General features: G+C 35.3%; 1 protein-coding gene across 4 annotated transcripts; it reads left to right on the top strand.

Annotated features, from left to right (window-relative positions):
• On the top strand, positions 1 to 10,097 carry LOC104243565 (uncharacterized). 4 transcript variants are annotated; one of them, XM_009798771.2, is made up of 18 exons: positions 1 to 141; positions 616 to 691; positions 928 to 1,019; positions 5,540 to 5,591; positions 5,681 to 5,802; positions 5,889 to 5,939; positions 6,028 to 6,144; positions 6,251 to 6,370; positions 6,480 to 6,615; positions 6,980 to 7,150; positions 7,238 to 7,396; positions 7,508 to 7,614; positions 7,888 to 7,972; positions 8,065 to 8,206; positions 8,365 to 8,524; positions 8,717 to 8,833; positions 9,006 to 9,132; positions 9,837 to 10,097. In XM_009798771.2, exons 3-18 carry the CDS (start codon positions 931 to 933, stop codon positions 10,068 to 10,070), a joined length of 1,989 nt encoding a protein of 662 aa, XP_009797073.1. In that variant the 5' UTR covers positions 1 to 141; positions 616 to 691; positions 928 to 930; the 3' UTR covers positions 10,071 to 10,097. The 4 variants fall into 4 exon arrangements, with proteins under 4 accessions (XP_009797073.1, XP_009797074.1, XP_070030231.1 ...); XM_009798772.2 differs by having other exon boundaries at positions 572 to 691; XM_009798773.2 differs by lacking the exon at positions 1 to 141 and adding an exon at positions 311 to 403.
• Positions 10,098 to 11,835: the final 1,738 nt, after the last annotated feature.

Here is an 11,835-nt window from a genome sequence, read left to right as displayed (position 1 = left end):
TAAAAATACGACTGTCCAACTTATAAAAGCTTAAAGTCATCATTCTCCCAAGTTTTTGCCAGAAGAAAAAGATATTCGTATGACACATCCAGAAGGAAAGCAAAACTAGAGCTAAGCAACAAGAAATTAATCCACACAGAGGTATGTAACAATGGCTGAAATCTCAAATAACTTGTTATACTTTATATATATATATTGGTTTTCTTCTGTTTTTATCTTTTTATTTTCGCTTTTCATGTTAATTCATCTTTTAGCTTCATATGGTGATATTCATAGAGATGTAAAAGCAATTCATATTCTTGTTGAAATGGTTTCTCCTTCCTATTAAGTATACCAAATGCTTCACAAAAATCGAAAAGTGCGACTTTCAAATCAAGAGGTCCGCCTCTGGTTATAGCTATAGGTAATTATAGTGTATACAATAAAAATATTTGTTTTCTGAAAATAGTTTCAAATATAAATATAACTGAAGTCAAAAAAGTTGAACCTAAGTAATTAACAACATTTTGTGTCCTTATGCTACGTACGCCCGTGACTGTCTCACTTTAAATTTTGGCGTTACTCGTGTTAGGTACTGATCGTCCTAATTGGCCTTGACCAACTCCTATTGTGCAGCTTTAATTTCTCGGCTTCAGCAACCATGGCACATGAAATATCTACCTGTGCGTAACGGCTAAGCTTAACTGTCAAGGTATTGCTCGTTCTGGGTTAATCTTTAGAGCCTCGCGGTTTTGTCCCTTTGAGTTTTAACCCAAAAGACAGTTCGATAGTTGAATACCTAAACCATGGGTGGAGCCAGGGTGGCGGAAAGAGAATCCCCTTTTCCCAAAAATTATATTGTGTATATAAATTTAAAGTCAATATCAATGTCATGTAATTAGATGAATTACGATAATTAATATTTCTAATTTGTTAACGAAAATGCAGATAATGGGGAAGAATGTGCAACTAAGCTTATATGTCTCAACGGTTGCTTTTACATTCTTCTTATTAGTAGCTGATTGTCGTCCTCACAATGGGTAAGTATATTTAACTGTTAACATATAAATCCAATCCAAATATAATACTGTATTAGATTAGTTAGTGTGTGATGGGAGTATTTGAGATACTGTATTAGATTAGGTAGTGTCTGATGGGAGTATTTGAGAAGAGGTTGTTTTGTTCTTCATTGGAAAAATAAAAAAGAAAAAAGTGTTTAAAAATATTTCTTTGTCTTATATAGTTTGAATATTTTAAAGAATGTTTTGGAGAAAAATTAAAATTGCCTATATTATTAATAGTCATAAGATTGGGCACTTGGGGCAACTAAGTTGCCTGGAATTAATATTTTAGTCACTATTATTTTATTAATTAATTAAAAACGTTTTTTAAATTAATTTTAGAAAACATTTTTGAATAATTTTCTTTAAAATTCAAAAAGGCGACTTTTGATTTTAAAAGGTGCCTATTTTATGAAAAGATGAGTCTATTAATTCTAACAGACTCCTAAAGGTATTATAAATACCCATATTATCTCCAAAACAAAAAATTATCAAAAGATTTTCATCTCTTTCTCTTCTACTTGTTTTCTACAACTTATTAATATTCTGCTCTTGTGGGAAATTTGAGTTAATTGATGAAACTCAAATCTTAGAGGATTTATGCTATTATCCCTGTAGTAACAAAGTAAGAAACTTAAATTAACAATTATTACACTATCGAAGCCAGATTATTTAATCCCATTATTTTTCTACCAATAGGAAGTGCATATCGTTTTTATTTTTTGGAAATCAGAGCTTAATCGGTTAATGAATAAGCAAACTAAGATGCATATAATATTCGTTTAAATTGTGGAAAATTAGCCTACTCTTCTAAGCTGAACGTATTGAGGATTTACCTTGTATACTCAAAAAGTTTAAAGATTTTTAATAATATTAACTTATTTTAACATGTCTAACCTGTAGTATTTTATAGGTTACTAATCCTACTGATTATGGGCAATTATTTGAGAGTGCAAAAATTCTTTGATATGTCGAATGTGTTGAAGTTAATCCCTTTAAATTATTATTTGCAGAATAAAGCTTGAAATTGGGTTTAATTATGATGTGCAATTATATTATTCCACATCAATACATATATAGTCAGTCCTTTTATCCTAACACCTCTTTTTCATTTTTCCCGACCAACTTATTTAGGTGAGCTTAGATCATAGAATGATTGATTCTACCACCACCGTCTTAATTAGAGGTTTTGAATTTGAGTTCTAAGAATAAGAAATTCTTAATAGGAATTAGGAAACGTCATAAGTTGGTGTTTCAATACCAAATAATTATATGCTGGAAAAAAAGAATAGACCCTACCAGTTTATAATTATTTAATTTAAAGGTTAAAAAATAAAAAATACCGACTCACAGAGTCACATGTGAAAAGCTATTACTTAGAAGGTCATTTAATTAAGGGTACTTATCCTATGAAAATCACTTTTCGTTATTTTGTATCACAAAAATTATTTTATTTTACACACAAGGTCGCTCATTATATTTTTCAATATTTTTTAAAGCCAAATATTTGAAAATAACAAGGCACCAACTAAATTATTTTTTGACCCGCTTCGAGACTAAAAATATGAAACGCTAATGAACTTTTGCTCATATTAAATAACCATTTTAAATACTACCTTTTGCTCAAATTAAGTTACCCTTTTTGTGAGACAATCTTGTAGCGGATTTTCATAGGTGTCTTATTATTATTATTTTTTAACTATTTGGCTTTAAGAAGTTAGACAATAGAGTGAGTGACCTTATGCTGCAGCAACAACAACAACAACAATAACAACAAACTCAATTTGATCCCAACAGATGGGGTTTGGAGAGGGTAGTCTGTACGCAGACTTTATCCCTACCTAATGCAAATAGAAAAGTTATTTCCAATAGACCCTCGGCTTAGGAAGGGCAAGAAGAAGAAGAGGAAAGCAAGGAAGGAAGGAAGATGAAAGAGAAAAGAAAAAGGAAGAGATAAAGGATAAGTAATACCAAATAATAGCAACATGAAATACAATACCCGAGACGAACAAAACCACATAACGTAATAAAAATCTAAGAATAGAAGGGACATGCATGCTACTAAGACTATCAGTGAACAACTATAAATTACCTACTAACCTTGTACCTTAATCCTCGACCTCCACACCCTCCAATCAAGGGTCATGTACTCAGTGAGCTGAAGCAACGCCATATCCTGCCTAATCACCTCTCCCCAATACTTCTTAGGTCTACCTCGACCTCTTCTCAAACTCTCCATGGCCAACCTCTCACACCTCCTAACAGGAGCATCAATGCTTCTTCTCTTAACATGTCCGAACTATCTCAGCATCGACTCCCGCATCTTGTCCTCCACGGAGGCTACTCCCACTCTGTCCCGGATAACTTCATTCTTATTCCTATCTTTCCTGGTACACCCACACATCCATTTCAACATCCTCATCTCTGCTACTCTCATCTTCTGCACGTGGGAGTTCTTGACTGGCCAACACTCATCCCCATACAGCATAGCCGGTCGAACCACCACTTGATAAAACTTACCCTTAAGTCTTAGCGGCGCATTCCTATCATGTAGAACACCGGAAACGAGCCTCCACTTCATCCATTCTGCTCCAATGTGATGCACGATATCTTCATCAATCTCCCCGTTACCCTAGATAATAGACCTGAGATACTTAAAACTCGCTCTCTTGGGGATAACTTGAGCATCAAGTTTAACCTCTCTATCTGCATCATGGGTCCCGTCACTGAATTTGCATTCCAAGTATTTTGTCTTGGTTCTACTCAGTTTGAAACCTTTAGACTCCAAGGTCTGTCTCCAAACCTCTAACCTCGCGTCAAGTCCGCTACGTGTCTTGTCAATCAACACTATATCATCGGCAAATAGCATGCACCAAGGTACCTCCCCTTGGATGTGACGCGGCAATACATCCATCGCCAAGGTGAATAAAAATGGGTTAAGAGTCAATCCCTGGTGCAACCTCATCACCACAATGAGTGACCTTATGCCAAATATGCAAAAATAGAGGGACTTTTGATACAAAACAAAGAAAAGTGAATAACTCTACAGATGAGTGATAAAGGGCAAAAAAGAAAAGAAAACAACCAGGCTTATAACTGTAATTAAAAAATAGTTATGACCCAAATTTAGTTACTTTTTCACGTAAAGATAAAATTTAAATAATAAATTTCGGAAAAATTTCAGCATAATGTGGTGGAATTCTAATATAATATGCTGGAAGTTTATACGCACGAGCTTCAATGATAATATACTGGAACTTTCTGTGTGATAGAATTCGAACATAAACGGAGAAAATTTATACGCAAAAACTACATAATCCAGCATATAATACTAAAACTTTTCCTATTTAAGCAAAATAATAGTGTTGGGATTGTTAAAAGTGTTTGCTATTTTTACACTAAAGAAATACTTGGAGGTTGCTGCTGTATTTTCCCTTGGCTGCAATGGTGAAGTTTTCACGTTTTCCCTTTCTAAGCTACTTAGTGTTTAAATAGCTCCCTGGTGAGTAGTTGAGAATAATTCCTGCTCTCTTTTTCTTGTTCTTTTTACTAGTTCCCCCTGTTCCAATTTGTGTGGCAAAGTAATAAAGAAATGCGACTTTTGTAGCTTGTGGTCTTAAATATTGTATGACATTTGTGTGCCCATAAAAACTTTTTGTTAAAGGTAAAATGAGAAGTTTAAAGTTGAAGTATTTCCAAATTTTAGAAAGCTAACATTCTCTTTGAAACAAACTAAAAAGGAAACAATGCCACATAAAACTGGAATGGAGGGAGGTGACTTCTTTACGACTTTCGGCCAAGCCATTATTGAACAGACTCTTATTTAGTCAGGACGCCGTTCCCGTTTCTTGTAGTGTGTTTTCAACCCCTTGCTTTGACTTAGTAATCTGTAAGCAGGGGTGGGACGATCATCTCACCCTAGCATGATCCTCTGCCAGACCAGCTGATAGAGAAGGTTGGACAAATCGGCGGGGGGAGGAGGCATTCAACCGGATCGGGGGAGAGGGGGTGTTTAAAAGACCACCAAAGCAAGGCAAGTGCTTTAATGAATGAGTGTGGTAAACCAGTCAATATTTTCGTTACATATCGGGGACAGGGAGCCAGCCCAGTTAACTCGATAGTATTTTTTAACAAAATTCTCAATAGAAACACTTGAGTTGTTTGGTTTAAAAGATTACATATTAATCAACCATGGTGAAGTTATAAAAGTGTATGTAGATGGCACATGTCTTGTATTCATTAGTTGGTGTAAGCAAAAATAAGTTTTTCCAGTCACATACTCATAGTGAAATATCTCACAAAGTTCAGAGTTTTGATTATATAAGAGATTTCTTCTGTCTAAATCTACAGCAGGGGGTGTGCAGTTTAGTCTAAGCTTTAACGATTTTGTATTAAGTGGGAGATCTGCTAGCTGTTGTACAATCCTTTTAAGTTGATAGCAAATGTCATCTTTATGCAAATTTTCGTGCTGACTTGATATTTATTTTGTCTAAAAACAGGCGAAGATTGACAACAACGACAGCCGTCAAATTGGACATACAAACTGAACAAGTAAATCTTCATTTACATTTGTGTTTTAATTTTTACTCTGATGCATGAAATTTAGCATTTTGTCTCGTGCTTATGCTATGTCTCTTCAGGTGACACTGAGCAATGGTATCGCCAATGTTACTTTGTCAATACCAGATGGTCTCGTCACGAACATATCATATGGTGGAATTGACAACTTACTTGCGACCCAAAATGTCAAAAATGATAGAGGGTATAATTAACATATCCAGTAAACAGTTTAGTATTTTGAATTTTCTTTCAATGAAGGAAATAACTAACAATAGTATGACATTTCAGGTATTGGGATGTTTTCTGGAATCAGACAGCATCTCGAAGAGTTCGAAAAAAGTAAACTTTACCTTCTCTTGTGAAAGATTTTACGTAGTTGCGTTTTTACTATCCAAAATTAAGTCTATTACTTTTGTGTCATGTGCAGGTTCTTAGGAACAAGTTTCGAGGTCATAATGGACAGTGAAAACCAGGCAGAAATTTCTTTTAAAAATACATGGAATGCTTCTGAATCTGATGAACTTCCGTTAAACTTTGACATAAGGTGAAGTGCTGTTAAAGCTCAATATTGTATATATCTTTTTCCGTAATCACAATTTTTATATATGTAATTGTATTATCTGTACTATATTGAAGGGGCGATTTTTCAGGTTTGTGATGCTGCGAGACACACCCGGATTTTATACTTACGCTATATTTGAACGTTTAGAAGGATGGCCCCTTGTCTACATCGAAAATCTAAGGATTGTCTTCAAGCTTCAACAAGACATGTATGAATCTAAAACTTCTCATCATTTACTTAAGATATTATCTATTTCTCCCTCCCCTAAACCCCCAAAATTGAATTTCTATTGTACGAAACTGATGTTGTATGCATAGGTTTCATTACATGGCTATCTCGGATGAGAGGCAGAGGGTCATGCCAATGCCGGTGGATCGAGAGACGGGCGAGGTGCTTGACTACAAAGAAGCTGTTCTTTTGACAAATCCAACTAATCCAGATCTAAAAGGAGAGGTAGGATCCTACAATTACCTAGAATATATATGTCTATATGAAAATATCGAGACTAACATCCATCATATTCTAGACCATGTATCTGTTCAATGTGTGACCATCTCCTTTAAAAGCTTAATCTGTTAAAGATGAGACACTTTTATTTATTTACTTAGATGTTCAGCAGTACCTAGTATGTTAGGAGGAGAATGAAGTTGTTTGATGTATGAACATGTTCTCCTTCAGCCTAGAGAGGGAAGTGCAATCTATAATTCAAAGATTTCACTCGATAGTTCGGACAAGTGATGGAGCTACATTTAGTTACATAATCAAAAATTCTATTTGTTATTTACCTTGATGTTTATTTTTATCTACACATATGTAGGTGGATGACAAATATTTCTATGTAAATGATAACAAAGACGATAGAGTTCATGGGTGGGTAGGTGCTAATCCTCCTGTAGGGTTTTGGATGATAATTCCGAGTGATGAGTTTCGTACCGGAGGACCTTACAAACAAGATCTCACTTCACATGTTGGTCCAACTGTACTTTCTGTAAGTGTTGAATTAATTAAATACCACTAAGTAGCACTTGCTTCTCTTTTATATTTCGGAATATTGACTACTTATTCATGATCTCAGGTATTTGTAAGTAGACATTATGCCGGAGAAGATCTGGTAATCAAATTTCAACAAGGAGAGCCTTGGAAAAAAGTTATTGGCCCTGTATGCCTGTATCTCAACTCAGATGCTTCAGCTAAGGACAGTCCATCCATGCTTTGGGATGATGCAAAGAAAAGGGTAATATATTAATCTTTTACTATATGCTAATACCAATTCGGGCTGTCTTTAGGAGTGAATTCAGTTAACACTTAACATATTTGCTGAAGGAATTTCCCATCGAATTTACAGATTAATCAAGAAGTCACAAGCTGGCCCTATGATTTTCCAGTTTCAACTGACTACATCAAATCTAATCAAAGAGGAGCAGTTAGAGGTCAACTTTTCGTTAATGACAGGTATTTTCCTCTGGTGTTTTCATTCTTTGGTATCTGCGTCCATATTATTTGTGAATCACTAATGGAAAAAGGAGTATCTTTGAGTATTGTGGATTTGAGGTATAATCTGTTTTAAATCAGTTCTCTACAAGCGTAGATACTATTGTGCATCATAAATGTCATGGTGTTGTTTGATTGCCAAAACTCTTTATTGAAGTGTGACTAGTTTTGAACTTATATGTGCAATTAAATAGAAACGCACTAATATATAAGATCTATAATTTGTATTTTCAGCACTACTACTTTAATATCAGCATCCAACGCTTCTGTAGGGTTAGCACCACCAGGAGATTCTGGATCTTGGCAAAGAGAAAACAAAGTAAAGTTGCATGATTCGTAAATTTCTTAATAAACTAAAGTAATTTTCTTTAATTATATTTATTTAGTAACTTTATTTCGTTTCATTTTCAGGGATATCAGTTTTGGATTAAAGCAGATGCTAGTGGGAATTTTTCCATAGAAAATGTCATATCTGGTACATATAACTTGTATGCAACCGTCCCGGGAATTATTGGGGATTACAAATACACTTCTGATGTACAAGTTACTCCAGGTTTTAATTTCTTACTTACCCATTTTGTTAGTATTTCTTAATTCTTTTGTTGTTTAGGATGAGACTCTTTTGTGACCCATATTCTTAATTCCTATGCTCTTATCTCAATTCTCATCTACTCTATTTTTTTCTTCAATTTTCATTTGTATCAAATACAGGTTCTAGTATTGAATTAGGGAGTTTGGTTTATAATCCTCCACGAAATGGAGTCACACTTTGGGAAATCGGTGTGCCAGATCGCACAGCTGCTGAATTCTTCGTACCAATTCCACCCCCACAATTTAAAGTTCACGTATACCAAAACAATTCTGAATCAATGTATGCTCCAAAAGTCTTACGTACTTGCACTGAAACTAATTCCAGTATCACCTATTTGCATTTCGAACTTCTCAAATTTTCTTTGCCTCCACTTTGTAGGATTTAGTAATTTCCGAGACAATACTTTTAGATATTGACTTGTTATCTTAATAGTAGAAAATTGTAGTTCATTCACTCCATTTTTCCCTGCAGATTTAGACAGTATGGTTTGTGGGAACAATATAGTGCTTTATATCCTGACAATGATCTCATCTACAATGTTGGGACTAACAATTATTCAACAGACTGGTTTTTTGCTCATGTTACAAGGTACCCCACTCGAGCTTCTTCTGACTCTTGTATTCGGGTTATATAACATACATAGAGACGCACATAACTGTGTGCGTGTGTGTATCTTAATTCTTTTTTTCCTTTTCCGACAATACTATATATTAGTAAATTTGACTAACAATGAGACTTCTGGAAAACTGTTGTTCTGCAGGAATATAGGAAATAACACGTATAATGCTACTACATGGAGAATTATATTTAGCCTTGAAAGTGTTGACAATACGTCGAATTACACTCTCCAATTGGCTCTTGCAGCAGCTCAGAGAGCTGAACTACAAGTATGTAGCTTATCCTTGATTCCTTGACCAGTCATTTCAATTAAGTTTATTTCTGTTCATTTTCTTTTTCATTCAGAAGAGGAGCCTTGGAGCAACGGTAAAATTGTCTCCGTGTGACCTATAGGTCACGGGTTTGAGCCATGCAAGCAGCCACTAATGCTTGCATTAGGGTAGGCTATTTACATCACATCCCTTAGGGAGTGCGACCCTTCCCTGAACCGTGTGTGCAGTGGCAGAGCCACATGCACCCAAAAGGGTGTCAACCGACACCCTATCGTCGGAAAATTACACTATTTAGCTCGGTAATTTTAAAAAAAAATATGTATATATACTATATAATGACACCCCTTAGTGAGTTTATTTTTTTATATTTTGACTCCCCTTAATGAAAATCATGGCTCCGCCACTGCCTGTGTGAACGCGGGATGCCTTGTGTTTTCTTTTTCGTGCCACTGCCTGTGTGAACGCGGGATGCCTTGTGTTTTCTTTTTCGTTTACATGTTCTTTTCCTTTTCGGTCACAATATAATGATATACAAAAGGAAAATCTAAACCTTGATATTCTTCTTTACTTATCCAACTTGACTAGCTGGCGAGAGTTTATTTGATCCTTATATATTTTGGCTCAGTTTATCACTTGGGAAATAATTTTTATAGGTGATTGTGTGGATTATTGACTTTCTTGAAAATTGTTTTTTTTCTAAGGTTCGTTTCAACGATGGAAAATTAGCAACACCTCACTTTACAACAGGGGTAATCGGGGGAGATAATGCAATTGCAAGACATGGTATTCATGGATTATATTGGCTTTACAGCATTGAAGTACAGGGCAATCTATTTGTAAATGGAACAAACACGATATTTCTTACACAAGCAATAGCTACAAACCCCTTTCAAGGAGTAATGTATGATTATCTTCGTTTTGAAGCACCTCATTAGTTATAAAATGGTCATTATCTATTCAAATATTCCTTTAAAACTCTATTCTTCTATCTTCTGAGGTTCACTCTTATTTGGTTACACATTTGTTCGTGAAGTAGTGGTACTAGGAGTGTCAAATGAGCGGGTAGGGCTGATTCCGGACGGGTTTAGGGGTGGCAATTTGAGCTCAAGCACATCTAACTCGTCCAACCCGCCCAGAGATTAATGGGTTGGGTTACATAATTTTAGCTCATGGGTCAATTTGGGCTGAGCCCAAGTTAACCCATTATATTTTATAACACATTCTGACTCATTAAGCAGCTTAAATACAACCCATGAAACTCACCCAAAACTAAAGGTATCTCAACCCAACTTATATAAAAATTTATTTAGTTGTCCCAATTTTACTTTTTTTTTTTTGCATTTTTAATTTTATGTTCTTTTATTTATCTGCATCATCCATCCCCCTGTCCCACCCCCCAAACCCCCTCCCCTCAAAAAAAAAATTACTTTTTTTTGTATTTTCAATTTTCTGTTTTTTTTTCTGCACCACCCAATCCCCCACCCTAAAACCCCCCTCTCCTAAAAAAAACTTTTTTTTACTTTTTTAATTTTCTGTTTTTTTTCTGCACCATCCACCCCAAACTCCCCCCGCGCGCAAAACCCCCCTCCCCTCAAAAATAATTTCCTTTTTTTTCTATTTTCAATTTTTGTTTTTTTCTGTTACTTTTTTTAAATCTTTTAATTTTCTGTTTTCTGTTTTTTTCGTTTTTCTACATCACCCACCCGACCAACACAACCCAATCTCCCCCCACCCCCACCCGCAAATGTTTTTCAACTTACACATTTTAAGGTAAAAGGCTTTTTTTATGCAAGATGAGCATGGTTCTAAAACATGGGTCAAGTTGAGCGGGTTGGGTTATGACCCATTATTTAGCCTATCTTGACCCAGCACATCTTAACACAAGTACACTTTGGGATGGGTTGGACAATGACCCATTTATTGACCTAACTCATCTTGACCCGCCCAAATTCAGCCCAACCCGCCCATTTGCCACCCCTAGGCGGGTCAAGGTTGGCTGAGTTAATAATGATTTGCCCAAAAGTTACTTAGGCCGAGATAGAGTGGGTCAAGATGGGTAAAATTTGTGAAAATAACACGGGCTAGCCATTTTTCGGACTTGTAATTGAAAAATAGCCAGCATTTGCAAAGTCATTGAAAAATAGCCACTATTTTGCTGAAATACGAAAAGTCCCAGCATATTATGGAGCTCGAGCATATTATGTTGGAACTCCAGCACACGGAAAGTTCCAGCATAATATGCTGAATTATGGAGCTCCTCTGTATAAACTTCCAGCATATTATGTTGGAACTCCAGTACATTATGAAATTCCAACATATTATGCTGGAATTCGGAATTTTAAGGGTTTTTTGTTCAGATTTTATCTTTACATGAAAAAGTGGCTAAATTTTGATTAGTTTTGAAATTGCGACTAATTTTCAATTATCAGTTGTAAATACGACTATTTCTGATTCCCCACTAGAATTCGGGTCGTGGCCTAACTCGCCCGACTCTTACCAAGCGTTAATTAATGTGCGCCGTTTTCTTATGAATTGTTTAATTATCAAATAAACTTTTTTCTTTTGTTATAGTCATATAACATATCAAACCAAATAACTATAGCAAAATACATAGTTTACCCATCCACCTTGTACCCAAATCCATGTTACACACCTGTTGACCACGGGTTTAATTTTACACACCAAACCTTTCAAATATGT

This window comes from Nicotiana sylvestris, chromosome 5 (assembly GCF_000393655.2).
Source record: "Nicotiana sylvestris chromosome 5, ASM39365v2, whole genome shotgun sequence".
Classification (NCBI taxonomy): Eukaryota; Viridiplantae; Streptophyta; class Magnoliopsida; order Solanales; family Solanaceae; genus Nicotiana; species Nicotiana sylvestris.
The sequence above is the reverse complement of the archived record's forward strand: the minus strand, read 5'-3'. Positions and strand labels throughout refer to the sequence as shown.

Bases quoted from the DNA above. Each gene is read 5' to 3' on its own strand.
- LOC104243565 (XM_009798771.2), top strand. From the start codon at position 931: ATGGGGAAGAATGTGCAACTAAGCTTATATGTCTCAACGGTTGCTTTT. The intron at 5,592-5,680 runs GTAAATCTTCAT...ATGTCTCTTCAG, and splicing joins TGGACATACAAACTGAACAA to GTGACACTGAGCAATGGTAT. The intron at 5,803-5,888 runs GTATAATTAACA...ATGACATTTCAG, and splicing joins AATGTCAAAAATGATAGAGG to GTATTGGGATGTTTTCTGGA.